This window comes from Macrotis lagotis, chromosome 4 (assembly GCF_037893015.1).
Source record: "Macrotis lagotis isolate mMagLag1 chromosome 4, bilby.v1.9.chrom.fasta, whole genome shotgun sequence".
Classification (NCBI taxonomy): domain Eukaryota; kingdom Metazoa; phylum Chordata; class Mammalia; order Peramelemorphia; family Peramelidae; genus Macrotis; species Macrotis lagotis.
This window is the reverse complement of record NC_133661.1, coordinates 113,801,075-113,825,516: the sequence shown is the minus strand read 5'-3', so window position 1 is coordinate 113,825,516 and position 24,442 is coordinate 113,801,075. Positions and strand designations below refer to the sequence as shown.

General features: G+C 40.8%; 1 protein-coding gene and 1 long non-coding RNA gene across 6 annotated transcripts in view; one reads left to right on the top strand and one right to left on the bottom strand.

Moving 5' to 3' along the window:
* KCNIP2 (potassium voltage-gated channel interacting protein 2) overlaps positions 1-24,442 on the bottom strand; it is a 35,473-nt gene that overhangs the window by 2,692 nt on the left and 8,339 nt on the right. For 2 of the 4 annotated variants that reach the window (XM_074233863.1, XM_074233862.1), the window contains 3 exons: positions 908-1,032; positions 516-585; positions 54-124 (listed from right to left, as the gene is read on the bottom strand). In XM_074233863.1, coding sequence (XP_074089964.1) covers positions 54-124; positions 516-585; positions 908-1,032 — 266 coding nt within the window. Of the gene's footprint in view, positions 1-53; positions 125-515; positions 586-907; positions 1,061-3,862; positions 3,994-7,335; positions 7,505-24,442 lie in introns of those variants that run through there. The other 2 variants (XM_074233864.1, XM_074233865.1) reach the window with 2 other exon arrangements.
* The window catches only part of LOC141521369 (uncharacterized), a 45,772-nt gene that overhangs the window by 14,953 nt on the left and 6,377 nt on the right, over positions 1-24,442 (top strand). Inside the window, exons 1-2 of one of the 2 annotated variants that reach the window (XR_012477905.1) lie at positions 22,490-22,755; positions 23,479-23,563. This is a non-coding gene — a long non-coding RNA (uncharacterized LOC141521369). Of the gene's footprint in view, positions 1-22,489; positions 22,756-23,478; positions 23,564-24,442 lie in introns of those variants that run through there. The other variant, XR_012477904.1, reaches the window with a different exon arrangement.

Here is a 24,442-nt window from a genome sequence, read left to right as displayed (position 1 = left end):
AGTTCTCTGAAGTTGGAGTCCCAGGAATATTCTTCTTGGTCCACTCCCCTTACCTCGAAGCTGACAGAACCATCATGATTGGTGTCAAAGGCATTGAAGAGGAAGGTGGCATAAGTGCTGGAATCTGGGGGGAGGTGTAATGAGGAATTGTGAGCACATTCTCCCTAAATCCCTCGGGAATCTGCTCCTCCAGAACTACCTCAGCGTCACTTCCTCCACATTTTCCTCCTTCCATCATTCCCCTTAATGTCCTCCCTTAAGTTCTCCGGTCACCTCAGGGATCCTCTAAGATATCACTAGATCTCTCCAGCCTTCCTAGCTCCCTCCAGAAACTCATCTCAGAGGCTACAACGTCACCTGTCCTAAAGGGTATATGGGTCTTTGTGTATGAGGGGGATGAGATAATGGACAGTCAGCCAGCCAGCCACCCACCTCCCCTAGCTACTCTGGGCAGCAACTCCTGATCTAAGAGCTACAGAAGGGAGGGGGAGATCCCTTAGGACCAACGTTCTCACCTCCCTGAGGGAAGAACTGGGAGTAAATCTGCTTGAAATTCTCTTCGTTAACGATGCCGCTGGGGCATTCCTGAGACAGAGAGCACAAAGTTGAGAGCGGGGGGGGGGGGGGGGGGGGGGGGGGGGGGGGCCCTCCACTGCCAGGCCCCCGGCCTCACCAAGAGTGAGGACTTCTTAAGGTCCCCTCCCTCCCACACCAGGATTCCCTGCTCAGCTATCCCCTCTCACTGCCTTCTGGTGTCTGTCTTCCTCTGACCCCTCAAATTTGCGAGGCTCAGCCCTGCTAGCTCTCATTCTAGTTTCTGAAGCCCCAGAATAAACCCAACCCCTCTGCCCCGCCCCTCCCCCGCCTTCAGCCCATCAGACCCGCCCCTCGCCCCGCCCGCACTCACGTTCTTGAAGCCCCTGTATAGGACCTGCAACTCCTTTCGGGTGAACTTGGTCTGTTCCTGCAGTTGTTCCAGCCCTTCGGGCCGGTGACACACAGTGGACAACTCAAACTCATCCTCTACGCTATCTGCAGAGGTTGGGGGGGACAGCGGTGCCTCAGGTCCAGGATCCGAGGCCTCACTCCCCAAATCTGTGCGCTTCCTCACCACGACGAATCTTCCCTTCTCTCACAGGCAAGTGCCCTTGTCCCAAGGAGTGGATTTTCTAAACTCTCCAAAATAGCCCCATAGGAAACAAACACACAGAGAACTACCACGCTCCACCCGCGTTCACTCACCATCTCCTCATCTTCATCCCTAACCCCCTTATCCTTTTCTTTTCCCTCTCCAGATTGTCTTTACCCCAACTCCATATTCATCTTCCTTACCATCAGCATCTCCCCCACAACTCAGCCTAACTGATTCCATCCACCCCTCCCATATTCATCTCAACTCATCATGTACAGAAATAATTGCACTCCCCTCCTTACCTCTGAATCATTCCCCACTTTTCCCAATTTCTATTGAGGGCATCACTATCCTTCAGTTCCCCCAAGTTCCCAACCCCCGAGTAATTCTAGATTCTTCACTCTCCCTCTCCTCCTATATCCAAATCTGTTGCCAAGTCTTGTCCTTTAGGGATTCCTCATTCTCATTCCCATCCCCTCATCCTCAGCTCTGTCTCTAGATCCATTTCCATCAGTTCTCTCTACACACTCACTAAATCAATAACTTTAAAAACTACAGCTCATATCCCTTCCAGGCCCTCCCAAGTCATTCCAACTTCAATTCCAAGCTTCCATTCCCTTTGAATGGTCCAAATCCTCAAAGGATGTATCTTTCCCTCCATGACCCTTACTGTTCAGTCCTTTCTTTCTTAGCCTTCCCTACAATCCCCCCACTCCTACCTCCCCAGCTCTCAGCTAGGCCCTGAGAAATCTCTGGATAAAGAAAGATGCATCTAATACCACACCTAACACATATGATAGAATTCAAAATATACATCACATATAAGACAGGACACATGTTGCTGACTGTGCAACACATGGACACCAAAAAACAAGCCCCAGAGACAATCCATCTGAGATAAATACTAAAATAGAGAAACACAACATATCATAGGAAATGCCTTTGCATGAGAGACAGGCAAACACACTGAACTCTTCATGTTTCTGTGCCCAGTACAATGGCAAGCACAGCATTCTATAAAAGCTTATTAATTAATACACAGAAACCAGAGAACACAGGGACACTCAGTTAACTAGCACAATGCCTGGCCTAATAAATGCTTGTTGGTTGTTTGATTGATTTCCACGCTACCAAGCTGCCTCCCCAATCCTGCAGCATTGGACACTATTGATCAGCCTTTTCTGATTGTTTTCTTTTTCCATTGCTCCTCCTTTCTCTGGAACGATTCCTCATTTGTCTTACTCTTTGGAGCTTCTTTCTGACCCTTGTTTTCTGAAGATTTGTTAAAGACTCTTCTCTTTTTCACTCTCCACTCTCCACTGGCAGCTTTATTTACTTAATATAACTTTGACTACCCCATCTATGCAGGTGATCCCTAAATTTTTTAAATATGTAGTCCTGACCCCTTTTGGAACTACCAATCTTTAAAGTTTAATTCAAATATCATCTCCTCCAAGAAGCTTTCTTTGATCCTAAGCAATTAAAGTCCTTTCTTTTCCCCATTACTTTACATAGCACCTCTCCAATATACTTGTCATACTAGTTTGTACTATAGGTATTAGTGTATTAGACTGTAGGGATGTAGGTATTAGATTGTAGCATCTTGATAATGGAGAGTAACTTTGTAGCAGCACCTCATTCAATACTTTATGCATAGCAGTTACTGGATTAAGTGCTGTAGTATGAAAGAGTCAAAAAAAGGACTGAATTCTAGTTGGAGAGATTAGAGACAGTATCCTGGAGTGGATGATTTGGGTTTTCCCAACCCCAGAGTAATTCTATGGAAATTACAGATGATACACTAGGATGAGGAGAAGTTTAGATAGACTTTGCCTCTAAATTTTCCAGAATTCCTAGGAAGACTTGAACTGGGTATTTGAGGAGAATGATTTCAATAAATGGAGAAGAGTTAGGCAACAAGTCTATTTCAGGGATGGACAGGCCCCTGCATATGCCCAATTTGGGAGGAAGAGGATTGGAGTGGTACAATGGGAGTGGCTTCTGTAAGGTTGGATACTCCAACTCCCTCTAGGCTGAGAAAAAGGTGAAAAGGGTTAAGTTGGTATCAAATTGTATGATAATTTCCCCATTACATTATAAACTAAAGGAGGATAGGAATTGTGTATTGTCTGATAGCCCCAGTGTGGAGCTCAGTGCTCAGAATGCAGCAGATGCTTAATATTTGTTGAAGTGAACCAGACACATACGCACATGATGACATATGGAGAAAAACAGATAATACAGAAGGAACATACACACAGGTGACTATGGTTGGCATGGAGGGGATACAGAAGTAAATGAAACATAGTTCCATCCCTTAAGGAACCAAGTAGACATTGATGCAAATATATACAAGGATTCAGCTACATAGTAACACACACACACATATACACAATCATACTTAGGGATATTCACATAGATACAAAGAATCCAGACTCAGAAAAAGAGACATAAAGTTTCCTAGGCATACAAACCAGGTCACACAGCCAAAGGGGTGAATCACAAGGTTGCATTCACTACTACTGGCATAGGCCTGATACATGCAGCTCTAGACCCTGCCCCCACACTTTCTTTCCATCTTTCTTTTTGCCCCTTCTCAGCCCCACTGACTGCTCCCCAGTACCAGGTAGGATGGGAGCAATCAACCAAAGCAGGGCAGGGATTGTCCACTTCTCCCCCAAGGCTCCCATCATTGATGTCCCCATCGCACTCCAACTGCCCACCCCCCACTCCCCAGGACAGAAGGAGAGGAGGGGGGCACTTGCTTTCGCTGACTGAGGGCAGGGCCTGGGGGCCACAGCAAGGCAGCAGTTTGAGGAATCGCTGCTTCAGTGCTTTTTTAGTGGGCCTGGGTGGGTTCCCTGGGAAGAAAGAAGACCCCAAGGAAAGAAGGTTAACTCCCCCCAAAACAACCCAAGGTGGTCCAGCCCCCCTCCCTGCTCATACAAAGACTCAGAGACTCACAAGCAGGGGCAGGGACTGAGGAAGACACTGGGGTAAAGGGGAGGGGTCTGGGGGGGTCACGGATGAAGAGGAACTGTGGTAAAGAGTAGGATGAAGCATAATTGAGGGACATTCAGGAAAGAAGGGCTGGACTCATATGATTTCACTGTAATCTAATATTAAATAAATGTCATGCAAATTTTATGCAAATATCATGCAAACCAGCATATGTTATTTGAAGTCAACAGCTCAGGCATTTTTAAAAAATAAAGGGGCAGCTGCTCCAAAGACAAAACTTCATTGAGTTTGAAGGGACCTTGGAGACCATTTGATTCAACCTCCTTATTTTGGAAAAGTGAGGATGAGGAGGAAGGAGAAAGGAGAATATGATAACGGATGATGAACTAGGATGAGGAGGAGTTTAGATAGACTTTGCCCCTAAATTTCCCTGGACTTCCAGAGGATGGGGGTGTGAATATCTCTCCTAAATTCTTTCTCCCATTTTATCATTTCCCCAGCACTCCCAGGAAGGATGGAATCCCAGTCAGCACAGGGGAAACTGTCCTCTTGAGGAAGGACTTAGCTGAGCTGTTTGCTATGAACACATTATGTACACAGACAGACACACATACACCAAAAAAGGCATGCATTCATTCAACGACATTTATTTAATGGGAACCATGAGCAAAGCACTAGACTAAGCACAGGGAGATAAAAGCTGGTCTGCGCTCTCAAGGAACTGAGCACACATTGGTACACAGTGATAGTCACATAATGTTAGATACACACAAACACATAATCACACACAAACATTGACAGAGTAAAACACGGTGACACATCATGACAAGGATAATTACAATGATAATGATACAAGATGCCACACAGATATATATATATATATATATATATATATATATATATATAGTGAGAGAAACACAGTGATCCACGTGGACACCCAGACCCCCAGAATGCCACAATTCTGTGGCACTGATCATCTGAGCCCCCACTGGGTCTTCATCATACACTGCTTTACAAAATCTGTTGTCTCTTTCCTGTATGAGTACTGGCTCCCTAACCAGACCAGGGATCCCTCCAGAGCAGAGACTTTAGCTTCTCCTTCTTCTCCTCCTCCTTGTGGTTCCACAAGGACTAGAGGAAGAGGGGGATAGAGGGTGGAACAGGAAGAAGCAAGAGATACTCAGTGAATGTTTCTTGATCATTCAGCTGCATAGGGATGCACAGCTTTGTTGCCTGAAATATACCTACAGTAACATTCAGTTCCATAGACCAAGTCACAGATACAGTCCAACATGCCCAAATAGCCATACTCACCTTCATAAATACAAGAACCCCCCCACACACCATATCCTAAACACACACATGTGTAAAAGTATACAGTTATAAATAAACATGTAAGTACCAGGGCACAGTTACACATAAAAAAACCCAGAAAAACAGACTCATAAACACAGGCACACATCAAATCACCAGTCACCTATCCCATTGTCTTCTTATTTTTCAGGGATCAGACCAAGGTTTGATACTATCTTTGCCTCCCCTGCCCCCCCCCCCCAAGGGCAGAGGATCGATTGACTGGTCTGGCCTTCTGCCCAGGGCTCCATTAGCTGGGGCTCTGGTTTCCCCAACACTAGCTTGAGCCTGTGGTCTCCTTCCTGCCTTCCGGGAGTGAAGTAAGTGGGTTGGGGGGATGGGGAGCAAGGGAGCAAGCCCTAAGCACTCTGTCTCCTTATCCTTTCACTTTTACTTATAGCCTCAGTTTCCCCTCCCTATCTCTTTGGGAGTGGGTGTTGAGGTGGAACAGAGCTGAGGGATCATCTCCAATCTTTGGGATGTTTGGGTCCTTAATCCTATCTACGTATTTTTCTATCTTGGAGTTATCCATCTCCCAGCTGTTTCTCTCTCCTGCTCTTTCTTGTCTTTATATTTATCCTCCTCACTACTTTGGACTTTCAGAGTTTCACACCTTTGGTGGGGGGAGTTACCTCAGAAGTCAGCCTTCTTTATATACTGCCTCCAAATAGCAAAGCCCTCAAATTCAACCTAAATAGTTGGAGTTTATATAGATTTCTAGGGGTGGAAGTTGACTGGTCAGTTTTGTTTCAGTATTTTGTCCCAGTCTCCCTCCATTTGAGTCTTTAAATTCTCCTTCATGTCTAGATTTTATCCTTCCTGCTTCCACCTCATTTGTAGGAAAAGGGCAGGTAGGATAGGAAAGAACCCAAGGGTAGAAGAGGGGCAAGGATTTTCATGAAAAGGGAGGGGAGAGTTATGATTCTTTGCCATAACCCAATTCCCTAAATATCCATCTCTTTTCCCTTCCTCCCCAGAGCCATAGATGCCCTTGGGGAATTGATGTCTTAGTCTTGAAGATCACTCACTACCTTTCAGGGGGATGAGGTATCCTAGGGTTGGGAATGTTGGAGACTGACTAGGTAGCTTCATCAAGAATTGGCCCTGTGGAGATCAGGAGAGATCACATATCCAGAGTTAGAAGGGACCAAAGAAATCAGTCTTTCATTTTACAGAGGAAACCAAGGTCCAAGGAGGTTAAGTGACTTATCCAAGAATAAAGTCACACAGGTTGTAAGAGTTAGAGGTGAGATTTGAATCCAAGTCCTGCAAGGTAACATTTTCCCCTCTTCTCTATTTACATCAGAGCTCAGAGCTTCTACTTCCTTCCCTCCACCCATGATCTCATATACCTCAAAGTTCACAGACATAGGATTTACACAATTTACCATCAAAGGCATGGAACATATGACTTATGAGGTATAAATACAATTAGAGCAACATATAATTACACTCACAGTTACACATAGACCTAGAATACTAGACAAGCACAATCATACTCAGTTACATACAGTAATAAAAACACAATCTTGCAGATTCCTGATCTCTGACACATTAACTCAAGCTCCTTTACTATGATTGGAATGAATTTTATCATCCCAGGAAACCCTCACCCTGTTCCTTGGATTCTATAGCCTAAATCCTGATCCTTCCCAAATCTTCAGGATATTCCCATACTCTTCATCATATACCCTCAAGCAGACCTTCCCCAAGAATTCCTCACCACCCTTACTCCCCAGTTCTTTCCCTGCCCCATAAGAGAGGGTAGGAGGGAGATCTTTGTTTCATCGGTGGTGTTAACTAGTGGAGGGCACAACCACCCAACTCCCCATCTCCCCATCCCCCAACCCATCTCACCCTTCTGGCTCCCATTTGGACTCCTGGGTTACCTTCCAAGGAGACAGGCTCAAAAAGGCCAAACTGCTCCAGGACCTTGACAAATAGGGCTAGGACCACAAGTACAGCCACCATCTCCAGCCCCTCTAGATTCATGGTGGGGGCAGTGGGGCATGGCCCCTTTCCCTGAACCCCCTGATACCCCCTGCTTTGCCTGCCCTTGTCTACTCTTTTCTCCTCTCTCCTCTCTCTCTCTCTCTCTCTCTCTCTCTCTCTCTCTCTCTCTCTCTCTCTCTCTCCCTCCTTCTCCCTATGCCTCACCCTCCCACTGGCTTCTCTCCCCTCCCTCCCTTACTTCCTCCCTCAGCCTTCCCCATCCCCGCCCCCCACCCCACCCCCCTCTCCCAGCCTCCCAGCCTCAGCCTGGGCCTCTTCCTCCACAGTGGGGGGAAGGCACTGTGGCACGAAGTGCTTTGGCCCAATCCAATCAGCCAAGGGCAAGGTCAGTAAATCAGCCCTGATCCCAACCCCCCTTTTTTAATCTGCTAGCAATGAGATGTCAGGGAAGGGTCTTAGAGAAAGACAGGGAGATGGGGGGTGACTAAAGGGATAAGGGAGTCAGGGGATTGGAGGACAAATGAGGGATAGACAAAAAGAGAGATACACAAGGGCAGTGGAATAGGAGGCAGAGAAGATGGGGAAGGGACAAATAGTGGATTAGAGATAGAAGAATGGGGGGCTCCTTGGTTCCAGCTAATGAGGCAAATAGAGAAACCTGAGTTCACCAGGATCATATCATGATAGTTTCTTCTGCTATTTCAATAATATTTCAGTGGGGAAGAATATGGGAATGAGAGGACAGAGACAGGGAAAGTGAAAGATAAATGGGGAGACTGACAGGGAAATGGGGAGAAAAAGTTGGACTAGAGATAGAGCAAGAGACTGATGGGCATACTAGGGGCAATAGGAGGAAAGCACTAAGGATTCATGTGGATGGAGTGGCTACTCTTTGCTGTCCTTTGATGGAGGGCAAAGCAGGGACACATAAAAGAACTGGAGGTAAGAGATATATTTTGTGGATGTAAAAAGTATATGTATCTAGATATATAATAATGAATGTTGTTATATTTGTGTTTGTATCCTAGATATATAGATATACAGGTAACATCTGCATATGTCAGTATGGGCAGGGTTTTGTCTATGAATGCCCTTGGAAATATGTGGAAAGGGGATATGTATGTTTGAATAGATGGGGAGAAAGGAAATTCCCTGATAGAGGGGGTGATGAGAGGTTAGTTCAAGACCTTTGGATCTGCTAATTCTCCTGATTATACCTCAGTTTCCTTCTCGTAGCAAAAGAAGGGTATCATTTCCCACCTGACTGTCTCTTTGGCAATGGCAAGTAATACTGCTGATATCAGTCTGATAGAAGATTAGACCTAGACCTCTTCTGTGTCCTAAACCTGAAGTAGGGGGATGGGGAGAGATCTGAGTGAGCAGAATCTGGTGCAAGTAGTTGAATCTAGTAGTAACCACAGTGCCTAGATCCCCAGGGCTCCTTGGTTCCAGCTAATGAGCCAAACAGAAACCTGAGCTCACCAGGATCATATCATAATAGTTTCTTCTGCTGTTTCAATAAATAATTTTTCTGAAGCCCCCCTTCACCTATATGTGTGTACTGGGGGATCATTAGAAGGAGGGCATTTTCATGGGGAGGGAAGGAGAGACACCATAGCTCAAGAAAGTGATATCAAACATGAGCTCTGACATAGAGTCACAGCTTAAGGGTTATAGCAAATTGAGGATATGTGACCTTTGTCAATCTTTTTTCCCTGGGAATATAACACAGGGAACCTGTCACAATTTCTCCTCCACAGCTGTGTCATGGCTGGGGAGAGAGCTCAGGAGGCTGGGTAAGGCTATATCTTTTACTGGATCTCCTCAGGAGGGCTCCCAGGGCCAGGTTCTCTCTGTCCTGGAGTAGCCCAGTTCCTGATGTCAAGGTACAGGAATGAACCTGCGAAGAAGTTAGGCAGTTATAACTCTTCCTATCCTGGTCTGTGGCTTATGTGAGGGGTAGTGATGGTGGCGGTCAGGATGGATAAAGGGGTGACTATAGAAGAAAGGAACGAATAACCAGGCTTCTCTGCCCCAGGGGCTGAAGCTCCAAATGCTGTAGCTCTTCACCAAAACCACTGGGGGTCACCCTCTTCCAACACAAGAGATCCCAGCCCCCAAACCCATTGTTTGGCATGTCCCTCCCTGCAGTCCACCTACCAAGCCTACCAACCAGGGAGAGCTGGTTACCATCTGGTTCTCGTCAGGCTGGTATTAGAAGCCATCTATAAGCTGCTGCTGCTTAACCTTCCAGTTATCCCTCTTTGTCCTCAAAATAAGTCTCCTGCACTGAATCATAGAACCTGAGGTAGAAGGTATCTACCTCAGAGGCCACTTCCTTCAACGGATCCCTGAATAAGGTTCCATTCTAATTATAAGGGATATGATACAGGACATCAAAGTTTGCATAGCATTATGTACACATCCCATTTCATTCTAACAACCTATTCCCATTTTACAGAGGGTGAAAACTGAGGCTCAACCTGGTCACAGATGTGTGAGTTTAGGGGTCAGAGACAGGATTCAAATCAAATCAAAATTCAAATTTCCCGACTTCAGGTCTGGTGCTCCTTTTATTATACCACACTAGCTCCCAGGAAGACTAAACAAATGGACATTAGGCTTTTGTTTTAGGAAGAAAATGCCACTGTTCCCTGGTTCATTCTGCTTTGGGATAACTGTGATTGTTTAGAGGGTCATTCTTTATGTTCAGTATCTAAATCTGCCTTTTGATAACTCTTCTGATGTCCTTAGTTTTACTTGAATCAGCAGGGGCCTAGTTCATTTTCCACAGAACAGTCTTTCAAATAGCTTTCAAAGCCTCTTGCTTTCTCTCTATTTCCAATTTCTTCAAATGTTTGCTAGAAGGCTTTATCAACCTTTTCTGAACAGTCCCTGGCTTAGCAGTGTCCTTCCTAAATTGTGCTATCAAGAACTGAATGTAGTCCTTGAGAGGTAATCTGACAACCCCAATACCAGTCAGCTTGTGAGCTTCCTAGGCCTAGTCTCTCTCTTAATGCAGCCTGATACCTTATTACCGGTTTGGATTGTTATCATGCAGTTTTTTCAGTTTGTACCTCCCCCCCAACACCACCTTGAACTGTGCAGTTGATTTCTCTGATTTTGTAGAATTTGAGATTAGGTAGAGCACAGATGCTTAATGTTTCTTGTGTCAAGGATCTCTCTGGTTCCAGGCCCTTTCTCAGTGTTTGTAAATGCATAGAATATAGAGGGTTACAAAGAAAACCAATTATATTGAGATATAGTTGCTAATATATATATACATTTATTATATATATATACATATATATAAGTAATATATATACACACACACACACACACACATTTTTTTTCTTAAACTGCGATGTAGTGGAAGGCCTTCATTACATTGGGCAAATTCTCTAGGAAAGACTGATGGAAAGATGTAGTCAAAATTACACTGGATGCATGCATGGTCTGTGATTGGTATCATGGCCTGATGGGATCTGTGTCCAAGGGACTTCAGGTCTACTGAAATCCTGAGGAGATTTCTATAATTCAGGAGTTATGTCAATTCTGATGTCCTTTGCCTTGTTCCTAATTCATCTGGATATTAAAGTCCCTTCTGGGTGCCATATTTTGTTTTGCCACATTGACAAGCTGAAGAGCACACAGAGAAAGGTGATCAAGTTGAGGGAGGGCTGGGTCTCCATACCTGGATCTGCCAAGGATATAAGCTCCTTGATGGCAGGGACTCTCACTTTTGTTTTTGTGGGCACATAGTAGGAGCTTAATACATGCTTGCTGGTTGATAAAGGGTATATAATCTGTTTGGCTAGAAGGAGGAGATCTTTTGTTTTTTGGGGGACAGAGGCAACTGGTGACTTGCCCAGGGTCACACAGCTAAAAAGTGTGTCAGAGTATCTGGGGTTTCCTGACCCCAGAGCCAGTGCTCTGTGTCACCCAGCAGTCCCAATACTGAATCAGCCCAGCTGAGTTACCCAAAGACCACTACCCCCCTTAGAGGCTGTGAGATGGAACAGGGAGTGGAGCTCTGGACTTGGAGTCAAGATGAGCTGAGTTTAAATCTGACCTCAGATAGCTCCTGGGTATATGGCCCTGGGCAAGTCATTTAACCTCAGTTTCCTCATCCTTAAAAAGGGATTCCTCCCAGGGTGATTATGAGAATTAAAAAGAGATTATATAGATATAGATATAGATATATTTCATTTTCTTTTTTTTTATGTGAGGCAATCAGGATTAAGTGATTAGCCCAGAGTCATACAGCAGTAAGTTATCTGAGGCTACATTTGAACTCATGTCCTCCTGACTCTGAGGCTGGTGCTCAATCCACTGTACTACCAAGCTGCCCCCAAAGAGGTAATATTTTAAAGTACTTTGCAAACATTAAAGTAATATAGAAATTCTAGCAATTATTAGACCAAATACCTGTATTATGGAATCCAGGTCATAAGAGAGATACCAAGCAAAGTCCTGTTACTTCTGAAGAGGGAAAGATCATCTTCAGATTGGGAGAACAAGTACAAGAGCCATAATCATAAGGACAATAAAAACATTGGTTGACTATTCAACAAATAACCCCTAAATTTTATATCACTGCTTATAGTTTATAAAGCCTTTTCATCTATATCATGAAATTCAACCTTTACAGCAAACTCAGGAAGCAGGAGGACAGGAATTATTATCCTCATTTTACTAATGAGAAAACTGAGGTCCAGGGAGGTGCTGTGATTTACTTATCATCACACAGCAAGTGATTGCAAATACACTTCATCACACTAAGGTTCTAATCATTTTTCTTGAATATAATTGAATTTCATATGGAATCTTGGGGTTGCTTTGAGTTATAGGCTTATCTGCCTTCACCATATTCCCCCTCTTTTTCCCTTATGGCTACCTTAGACCTGCAGCTCATTGCCCACTATCCACTTCTCTAACCTCTGTCATCTAGACACAGCATTGTATCCTGGACACTGATTCTATTATGCTTCTACTTCCTCTATTAAATTCATGTTGTTTCAGCCCTGGATCAGTCTTTCTCTTCCCCTGCCTTTGAGAAACTCATTCCACTATTTCACAGTTAGAAGGTTATCTAACCCAAACTTTACTTCCCCTCCCTTCCCCCCCTCCAAAAGTTCTTCTTGACCTGTCTCCCCTCTACCAAACTCCTAACCTATCCTGTCAAACACCTAGAAAGAATGCACTCCTTTCTCCTGCCTCACAACCCACTCACATCTCAACCATTTGCAATTTAGCTTTCTTCCTCATTATCTTACTGAAACTTCTTTCTTCAAGGTCATTAATGATGTTTTTTTATATATCTGATGACCTTTTCCCTATTCTTATCTTTTTTAACCCTCTGTGGCATTGTCCATTGTAGATTGCCCCTCTTAGCTGAGTTATTCTTTTCTCCCCTGCCCTCTGAAACACTGAATTTCTCCTCTCTGTCTCTTTTGGGGATCCTTATCTCCCTCCCGCCCTTAAATATGGGTGTTTCCTAAGGTTGTCTCATAGACCCATTTCTCTTTCCTCTCATTACTCTTCTGATTTCCTTTCATGGCTTTAATTACAATCTCTATGCAAGAGATTGCCAATTTTCTTTTTTTCGTTCTCAATTTCTCCCCATTGGTATTTATTATTTCTTGCTGGATATCTCCACCTTGAAAATGATAATGGTAATAATAATAATAATAATAACAATAGTAATAAACTAACACATAGCATTTAATAGGTATCAGATACTGTGCTAAGCACTTTATAAATATTATTTCATTTGATCCTCACAATAATCCTGGAAGGTAAATCCTATTATTATCCCCACATCACAGATGAGAAAACAGACAAACAGAGAATAAGCAATTTGTCCAGGATCATACAGATACTAAATATCTGAGGTCAGATTTGAACTCAGATCTATATAATCCTAGGCCCAACTCTACTCATTATTAATTGCATGTAGATCCTAAAACTTCCCTTTCCTCTTAGTTTTTTTATTACTGTTATTTATGCCACCATTGTCCAGTCTACTTAGCCCTTGTAACCTTGGGTCATATTTAATTTCCTCTCATCTCCCATATTATACATGTAATCAGTTGCCAACTTTTCTGCAAATCTATTGCATCTGACCCTACTGTCTGCTTCCACTACAATCCTAATATTATGGATTTCAAGCTGGAAGAGATATTTGGGATTATTGAGTCTATTTTTTCATTTACAGATAAGGAAAATAGTATATTATTATCTATCCTTCCTAGTTTTGTAATATCTGAAAATTAAAAAAAAAAACTTGTCTTTCTTCTTCCAAATCACTGATGAGATAGAATAGGACAAAGCCATAGAAAGAGCCTTAAGAAGCACACCTTTAGAAACTTCAGTTATTCTGGTTCAGGACTTCAAATGTTTTTTACCTTCATAAATAGTCCTCTAGTTTTCTCCTAAATGGATAATCTGCTTCCAATCTATTCAAACTTCAATCTTTATTTTGTACTGTTAGTCTACTTATTGTCATTATTGTGGTCATCATGGTTGTTGTCAACATCATCATCACTGTCACCAAAACTATCCTCATTATTAACCACAGCTAAAATTTATATAGTTTTAAGATTTTCAAAGCTCTTTCATATATTATTTCATTGTTATAGAATTCATGTCTTTTCTCATGCTGTCCCCCATGCTTAAAATAGATTTCCTCCTCATTTCCATCTGTTAAAATCTCTACCTTCCTTCAAGGCTCAATTTAGATGCTACCTCCTTTATGAAACCTTTCTGACCTTCCTTCCCTCCCTCCTTCCCTTCCTCCTTCCTTCCCTCCCTCCCTCCCTCCCTCCCTCCCTCCTTCCTTCCTTCCTTCCTTCCTTCCAGTTGGAAGTGAGCTCTTCATCCTCAGATTCCTTATAGTACATTATGTGCTTTGCCTTTATAATAGTCTAACTTGTATCCTGTCTACTTGTCTCCCTGTCATAACTGCCCTTTTGGCTTGCAAGCTATTTGAGGTGGGTACCAAGTTTCTGGGTCTTAGCCAGATGGTTAGTTAATCTTATCTTCTCAGTTCCTTTTCAGTTTTTCTTCTTCCCACCTGTCAGAATTTCTTCTTCTTTTCTTGGGTCCTCAAATTCATCCAATCAATTGTCTTCCTTGCAAATCTTGCTCCTTCACTAACCCCTTTTCTTCACAAATGGATAGTACTATTAGATATTGGAAGATAATGGCCCTCTCTTTAAGGGAGCTAGTTCACTCAGCTTTGTAATTCTTCTCTCTTTCCTCTCATTCTAATTGGTGAGTAAGAAGAAACTACCTAGCCTTCTATAAATATCTGATCCCAGACCAGGTAGCATGATGTGGGAGAAACAGCATAAAGTACTAGATAAATGACTAAATTTGGAGCAAGACCTGGGTTTAAATCCTCCCTTAGAAACTTACTAGCTGTATGATCCTAACCAAGCCACTTAACTTCTCTGGGTCTCAGTTTCCTCATCTATAAAATGAAGGGTTTAGTCTCAAAGATCAGTAATGTTCCTTCCAGCTCAAAATTTATGATACAGATGATGATCTACCCAGTTAACCATTCATTCAGGACAACTTGTCATTTGTGCTGCCATTGGACATGTAGTCCCCGACCCCTGCTTTCCACTTCTTGTTTTAGAAATAATGATACAGATCATTGATTCTAGAAAGGACAGTTGACAATCCCTGTAGTTCCTTAGAAGAAAACTTCTTTTCCTGCCTACTGTGTGTGTGTGTGTGTGTGTGTGTGTGTGTGTGTGTGTGAGATTTTTCCCACTAGAATATAAGCTCCTTGAAGGCAGGTACCATCTCATCCCTCAGTGTTCTCTAGGCTACACTTTGAACTTCCTCTACCATACCTCCCCATCAAATTTCCCCCTTACCTTTCAAGGTCACTTTGTGTCTGTCTATTAGAATTTAAGCTCTTTGAGGGCAGGGACTGTTGTTCTTTCTATTTGCATTTGTGTTCTACATGCTTATCACAGTGTCTGCCACATAGCAAGTACTTAAAATATGCTTGTTGATTGATTCAAAATTTACTAAACAGGCACTTCATTAATGCTTCTTTCATTCATTCAGGTCTTTCAAATAGCACACAACACAAAATTGGCCACAAAGTAGTAATTTAAAAAAATTTTAAATTTTTAAATTTTGGTGTTTTTTTTTTAACAAGGTAATGGGGTTAAAGTGACTTGCCCAAGTTCATACAGCTAGGTAATTATTAAGTATCTGACATGGGATTTGAACTCAAGTCCTCCTGACTCCAGGACTGGTGCTCTATCCATTGTACCACCTAGCAGCCCCCGTGTAGTAGGAATTTAAAAAATTTAAACCCATAGACTGAAGTTTGAGTCATTCTGCAGTTCTTTGAATGACCCCAATCTCTTCTCCTGTTCCCCAACTTTTTAACACAAATCATGGAATTCTACTTTTCTTGAGGAAGAGAGGTAGAGAACTGACTAAAAGGCAACAAGGAGTCAGTAGGTGTGAGCAGGCTGTAAAACCATTAAAAGCAAGGGATTATGAAGGAGAAGCAATATTAACGGCATCACCCAAGAAATGTAAGGAATATAGAATTGTGGGGGAAAAAACATCTAGGTTTGCTTCCCAGATCTGTTGCAAAAAATGAAGGGTTTAGATTCAAAGACTAGTTATGTCCCTTCCAGTTCTAAATCTATGAAACGATGATCTTATGATTTGCCCAGCTCACCCTCTGTTCAAGACAACTTGTCATCTGTCCTGCCACAAAGTCCATTTTAGTTCTAAATCTATGATACTTTTAAATAGAGGGAATCATTTTCCCCCTCCCCCAGCATATTGGGTGAACTTCCTATGGAGGCTTAATAGGACTTATGGGCAAGAGTTGCATAGGATTAGGAAACACTGATAAATTATATGCTTTGTTGAATGAATGAATAAATGAAATTTAAATCATTTATTAAACATCAACTCCCCACTGGAGACACAAGCACAAAAGTACAATAGTTCATGCCCTCAAGATATATTTAAATGGGGGAAGAAAACATATAGTAAATGATGGCCATGGATGGAAGTTTTAGTCTGGGGAAACATAAGAATGGTAAGTAGAGTAATAGGGCGGTCTACTGTCATACGTTTTCCTGTAGCAATAGTGGTATTGATTTGATTTCTGTTCTCCCAAGTCAGAATAAGAGATGGAAAGAAAGGGTCTAAATGTAACAGCACTTGGGAAGGTGTCTTAAATTGGTTTTGGTTTCTTAGTGTATGACTGAATGGAATGTGACACTTGATCTAGGGCCAGTGAACACATTTAGGGTTATAATAGAAAAGGAAATCTCATTCCAAACAAATGTTAAATGTACAAAATTCTTGAGGATCAATCTACCAAAGCACACAAAATATTTGTATAGTTTCAATTACAAAGTGATCTTTAGGAAAAAAGGACAATAGCTGAAGGAATATTCAATGTTCCTGGTTAGACTGGGCAAATATAATAAAAAAAATAATTCCACCAAAGTTAATTTATAGTTTTAATACAATACAAACCAAATTATCAAAGGAATACATTACAGAATTTGATAAAATAATAACAAAATTTCTTTGGAAAAATAAGAGATCTAGAATATCAAGGAAAATAGTGAGAAAAGATAGGGATGAAGGGGGAATAGCCCTTCTAGATCTTAAACTATATTATAAAGTAGTATTCATGAAACCATCTGGTAAGTTAAAAAATAAAGGTAGATCAGTGGAAGAAACTAGTCAAAAGAGAATCAGAAACAAGGGAAATCATTAATCCAGGTTAATTGAACTGTAAAATATAAATTACTTAGAAAAGAATCCCTTCAGAATTCTTGGAAAGCAGTCTGACAGAAATTAGGCCTGGATCAATATCTTATAGCATATTCTATAAAACATTCTAAATGAAAATGTGACTCTACTTTTAAAGATCATATTATTTTTTAAAAATGAGAAGCAGATCAAATATTTCTCATAACTATGGGTAGATTATTCTTAATCAAAAAAGGGAGAGAAGCAATTATGGAAGACAACAGATAATTTTGATTACATGAAACTGAAAAGCTTCTGCACAAACAGAATTAATGTACCTAGGGTAAAAAAGGAAACAATTAGATGGGAAGAAAAAACATCTTTGTATCAAAGAGTTTGTTATTAAGGCTATTAAAAACAATTAAAATACACAATATAGCTAAAAGTCATTTCCCAGTAGATAAGTTCTGTCTCTTTCTTTTTTTTAAATTTTATTTATTGGAGGCAATGGGGTTAAATGACTTGCCCAAGTTCACACAGCTAGGTAGTTATTAAGTGTCTGAGGCTGGATTTGAACTCAGGTCCTCCTGACTCCAGGGCCAGTAAGCTATTCACTGTGCCATCTAGCTGCCCCATAAGTTGTTAAAGGATTTGAAACAGTACATGAAAGAATGTTCCAAATCACTAATGATAAGGAAAATAAAAATCAAAACATCATTGAGATTTTACCTCATGCCCTGTAAACTGATAAAGATGACAAAATAAATGAATAGTCAAGGCCTGTGAGAAGATAAACAAAATAATGCAATGTTACTGGAGGATTGATTGATTGATATTTGCCATTCATTCTCGAACGAACACCATGACATCAGGGAAGTAGTGCCATGACATGCAAGTGAACTGGATTTAAGTGAAGGGGTGCTTTGCTAAGTCACTATCCTCATTTTCTTCTCCAGAGCCATCTGGGTCAGTGGCCCTGATATGGATCAGAATGACTGGATTGATCAAGTACAGCTATTTTGGAAAAGAACTTGGAATTATGCAAATAAAGGGACTAAAATATCCATAATCTTTAACTCAGAGATTCCATTACTAGGCTTATAGTTTTAAAAGACTATTGATAAGAAGAAAGACCCCATAAACAACAAAATATTTATAGCAGCATTTTTTTTTTTTGTGATAGCAAAGAGCTCTCTGAGCTCAGTTCAGATATTCTATTTCTCAACTGGCTACACTATTTTGAGATTTCTCTGATTGACTTCACTATGCCCTAGGAAACTCATTAGGAAGATAAACTCATTATCCCACAAGATTTCATCAGCTTCAGTACTCCACCTTATTACTCCCTCTGCCCCTCTGATTGGAGGGTTGGGCCATAAATTTCAAACCTCTCTTTATGGAGAGAGCTAAGCTCATTTCTCACCTTGCTCTGAGACTTCTCAATTTTTCCCTTTCCATCCCTTCTTCCTCAATCCTCCTTCCCCAAGCCTTGACCTTTTTTAGTTTCCTTTTCTGTGTCTTCCCTCTTTAGATGGTAAGCTCCAGGAATGACTTTTCATTTGTTCCAGGTGTAGTGCCTAGAACATAGGAACTTAATAAGTGTTTATTGACTACTGACTATCAGATAGGGAAATGTATAAGCAAATCATGGTACATTAAAATGATGACATATTACTGTGCCGTAAGAAATGACAAGATGAATATTGAGAAGAAAGGAAAAGCCTGTATGAATTAGTGTAGAATGAAGTAAGCAAGCCAAGAAAATAATACATATAATGACTACACCAAAAGTAAATGGAAAGATGCTCCCCCCAAAAAATCAAGTGAATATTGTAAAGAACAAGTATGACTTGAAAAAAAGAAATATGAGGTCTACAAGTGTTGCACATTTCAAATACTTTCATACTTTTTTGAAGCACTGATCAATTATGTTGATTTTTTTTGTCTTGAAAAAATATGATTTATTATATGGAATATATCTCTGAGACAGGGAGGAAGAGGGATGATGGGGGAATTATGATGATAACCAAAAAACCTAAGAAAATTAAAAAACAATAACATAGTCTTTGACTTCACTAAACTGTCAGTCTTCTATAATTTGTTGTTAGAGGGAGCTGCTGTGACAATAATAATAATGAAAATAAGTTTTTATATTACTTTCCTTACAACAGTATAGGGATAATCCTCTTCTTCTGATGAGGAACCTGAATCTCAAAGTGACTTGTTAGTAGTCACAAAATTAATAATTGTTGGAATTAGAATTTGCCATCAGGTTTTTTGATTTTAACTTCAGTGCTCGTTGTAGAAAGTCTTGTGATAAAAATGGAACCACTGTTGAGGTTACTTGCCCCTCCCCTCCTCCCTGTAGACTAGGATAAGTATGCTTTTATAAGCAGAGGCAAAGGAGCTAAACTATCCCAACAGATGGAAACAGATTGAACAACTTTCTGGTGAGTGTGTAAAAAAAGAAAAAAAGAAAATTCAGCTGAACAAAGAAAAATGGATCATAGCCAAAGGTAGGATTTCAAGTAGCTAGAGATATAGACCACTCCAGAAGGCAACAATAGCCCCTAATTAATAAACCCCAGTGGCTCTTGGTTGCCCCCAAGATCAAACATATAATCCTCTGTTTGGTTTTAAAGTCTTTTACACTCTATCTTTCCCCTCCCTCTCCACTCTTCTTATATTGTGTCAGGAGAATAGTATGTTTCTTACTTTTTTTTTTTATATTTTTGCAAGGCAAATGGGGTTAAGTGGCTTGCCCAAGGCCACACAGCTAGGTAATTATTAGGTGTCTGAGGTCGGATTTGAACTCAGATACTCATGACTCCAGGGCCAGTGCTCTATCCACTGTGCCACCTAGCCACCCCTCTCTCCTACTTTCTATGAGCCAGGCCTGCCAGTATGTCTCAAACAGGATGCTCCACTGCCCAATTCTCAGCATTTTCCCTGATTGTACCCCCAGCCTGGAATGCTCTATCTCTTCATCTTAATCAGGCTTCCTCTATCAATTATCTTCAATTTGTCCTGGATATATATCTTGCTATACTTAGTTACTTGTATGTTCACCTAACCCAATAAATTGTGCTCCTTGAGGGCAGGGACTATGGTTTTTTGGGGTTTTTTTTTAATCCCAGAATTTAAAACAATGCTTAGTACAGAGTAAGCATTTAACAAAAGTTCATTGATACGAATGATGTAGTTGTTCTCAATATAGTGAACCAAGATATTTCTGAAGGACTTATGATGAAAAATGTTATTCACCTCCAGAGAAAGAACTAAGAGAATCTGAATGAATATTGAAGCATACTTTTTCTAACTTTCTTTTTCGTTATTTTGTCTGTGTTTTCTTTTGTAAATGGCTAATGTGGAATGTGGAAATGCTTTATATGGGTGCACGTATATAGACTATATCAAATTGCTTTGTTTTCTCTGGGAGAGGAAGGGAAGGGAATTTGGGACTCAAAATTTTAAAAACAAATGTTAAAAATTGTTTTTGCATGTAATTGGAAAAAATAAAATATGAAAAGAAATCTTTGTTGACTTAACAAGTTGGTAGACCTCAGCAGAATAACCTGAAACCTAGGGGAAGAATCTTTGTAAATAAGGAAGGATGTGCCTTCTTTATCCAAGGACAGAGGTCAGAGTCAGAAAAGATAACCTGGGTCTACACCAATAGGATTGCAAACATAGTTTTTGTAGGGTAGAGTATCCTTACCAGGCCTGGTGGTCATAAACTTGTTTTACCCCCACTCAAATCTGGCTCAGTCAAGTCCATCTGAGACCATTCTTTTATTAGTCTGGTGTCTCATATATTCAAGGCAAAATGCTAGACATTGGCTATGTCAAGTTAATTATAACAAAGTCCTTGCTCTTAGGGAACTTAGAAATCTAACAGGCAAAAATCACTTTATGTCAAACAAAAGGACAATGAAATAATAGCAATAACATCAACTAATATTTCTGTAGGATTTTAAGGTTTGCCAAGTATATTGCATATATTTTTCTTTGAGCCTCAATCCCGTTCTAGGAGGTAGGTCCCCTAGGTGAGACAATATTGGACTTGGAGTCAGTATTCCCTAAATTCAAACCCTGCCTCAGACGTTTCTTAGTGGAATGGTCCTGAGTTAAATTTCTCTTAATCTCAGTTTTCTCATCTGAAAATTGGGGGTAATAATTACATCTGCCTCTCAGGATTATTAAGATCAAACGAGACAATGTATATAAAGATCATTGCAAACTTTAAAGTGATATATGTGTTATAATTATTATTATTTTACAAACCAAGTTCAAGAGGGTAAGTGACTTGCTTCAAGTCACATGGCTAATAAGAAAGGAAGGTCCAGGAAAATATAATGTTCCATTTGAGGAAGAAAGGGTTCCTTTTCTCCTGGGAAGAAGCAAGCTTCATGAAGAAGATAGTGCCAAAGATGTGAGGAAGAAAAGGGCTCCCACAGATGTAGATGAAGCAGGAAGAATTTCAAGAAAGGGGATGGCATGAGAAAACCAAAGGTATGAGCAGGGAAATTGTCCTGATCAGAACATGGGGTCTAGTTCATTTGGGTAAAGCAAGCCAAAACAAGGTGAGTGTTCAATTAGAGTTAAATGATAAAGAATCTTGAATGTTATTGGCTTTAATGTTTATTCTGGTTTTTGTTTGTTTTAGTAAGGCAATGGAGTTAAGTGACTTATCTAAGATCACTCACACAGTATCAAGAATCTGAGGCTGGATTTGAACTCATATCCTCCTGACTTCAGGACTGGTGCTCTATCCATTAAATCGCCTAGTTGTCCCCTTTAATCTTTATTCTATAGACAACAGAGAGTCATTAAAGATTTTCATGTGGAGGTGAATATAGACAGAAAGATACTTTAAGAAGATACCTAAGGGTCTATGAGAGATAGATTAGAGAGGGGAAAGATTGGAAGTGAGAATAATCATTTACTCCTTACATAAATAGACAATGCAACTTAGGTTGAGAAGAGATGTCTGGTAGGCTTGTGGGTAGACAGAAAGGGTCAGATGGAAAAGGCAGTGAAGAGGAAGATTTGGTAACTGATAGGGTATGGAAAAGGAAGAGTCGAAGACAATTCTAATGAGAAAGAAAGGGAGTAGAGTGAGGGCAGGTTAAGAGGATAAGTTCATGGTGGGGGGGTAGTCTGTATTTACTTCATTATATAGACTCTATGATTAGTAATTTTTCCATCCTAACATTTCTGTGTTTATCTTTTCTTAATTCCCTAGGAAAGGTTTCTCTGGGAAGACTCCAAACTTTGTAGTTACATCTTGGACAAAATACCTCCTAACATTTCTGTGTTTATCTTTTCTTAATTCCCTAGGAAAGGTTTCTTTGGGAAGACTCCAAACTTTGTAGTTACATCTTGGACAAGATACCTGATGGGAATCAAGGGGAAGAAATTTGGAAAACCCTGTAGGTTGAACTGATAGAGTAAACATGGAAAAGCTGGAGAAAGAATGAAGGGACAATTGAGTTCTCTCTCGTACCCTAGAGCTAGTGTGGTCTAATGGGAAGAGAACTGGCTCCAAAGTTGGAAGATCTTTGTGTAAATCCAGGTTCTGATGCTTATTCCAAGTGTGACCTTAGGTAAATCACTTGACCTCCTTGAGTATCTCTTTCCTCGCCTGGAGGAAAATGAAGGGGCTAGATTAGGTAGCCTAAGATATCCCTTTTAGCTTTAGATCTATGATCATATACCCATGACATTGTATATATAGCCAATTCTTTCTTGAGGAGGAGGGAAAAGTCTGTGTCTTGGGCCTTTATTTTTATTTTACATTCTCCCTTGGTGATTTCATCCACTCCCACAGTTCCAATGATAATTATAAATATAGGATTCTTAAATCTGTATCTCTATCCCTGATCTCTCACCTGATCTCCAGAGTTGCTCCTCCAAATACTTTGAGGATATTTTTTCCTTCCCATCCTATTGACACCTCAAACTTCAAGGATCCCAAATTAAACTTATCTCCTCATCCTATTTCTTCCCTTCTTTCATTTGATTTCAGTTTTCCTGGCAGTTATGGTATAGTGAAAAGTAGTCATAAAGCCTGGGTTCAAATCTGTGTTTGTACTGTTAGGTATGGCCTTGGGCAAATCACTTCCCTGGACCTGAGTTTCCTTTTCTATAAAATGAGAACCTTAAGTTTGATGACTTATGATGTTTCTTCAGGCTCTAAATTGATAATTCACTTAACCAAATTGACACCTGGGAATCTTCTCAGACTGTTCCATTTTCCTCATTATCATCTCTATGTTGGCAATTCCCAGATGTATTTATCCAACCCTCATCTCTATCTTACTTTCCAGATTCTCATCTCCAACTGGCAGTTGGTGGTACAGGAGCTAGAGCACTGGTCCTGGAGTCATATACTTATCAGTTGCATGACCCTGGGTAAGTCACTTAAGCCCTGCTTTCCTTAGTTTCCTCAACTTTCAAATGGGAATAGAGATAGCAACTACCTCCTAAAGGAGCTGCCAGGTGACACAATGGATAGAGTGCTGAGCCTGGAATAAGGAAAACTCATTATCCTGAGTTCAAATGTCACCTCAGACCCCAACTATCTGTGTGACTCTGGGCAAATCATTAACCCTGTTTGCCTCGGTTTCTCATCTGTAAAATGTACTGGAGAAGAAAATGACAAACCACTACAATATCTTTACTAAGAAAACTCCAAATGGAGTCACAAAGACTGAGACACAATGAATAACAGTTCCCAAGGATGCTGTGGGGATAATATCTATACAGTTCTTAGGACAGTGACTGCCATGTAGTAGGCATTTGACAAAGGCTTATTTCCTTCCTTCTAATTAGGCATCTCAAACTGGATGTCCTATAGACAAATACAATTTGTCCAAAACTGAAATCATTATTTTCTTTCAAAATCTCTACCCCTTCTGAACTTCCCTATTATTGTTGAAAGCACCACCATTCTGCTGTGACTCCTCACTTTATCTCATCCCATTTTATCCAACCTATTGCCAATACCTGTTGAGTTCACCTTCAAAATATCTGTAGTATATGCCTTTTTCTCTGATGTTGCCCTAACCCTGGTCCAGACCCTTGTCACCTCCTTTGTGAAGTATTTTCAATAACTTATGGGTTGGTATCCCTGCCTCCATTCTCTCCTCCATTCAGTCTATCCTCTACTCAGCTGTCAGATTAAGATTCCCAAAGAGCAGATCTGACTATGCCACTCCCTACTTAATAAACTCCATGGGCTTCTTGTCACCCCCAATTTTATTTTTTTTATTTATTTTTTTAGGTTTTTTT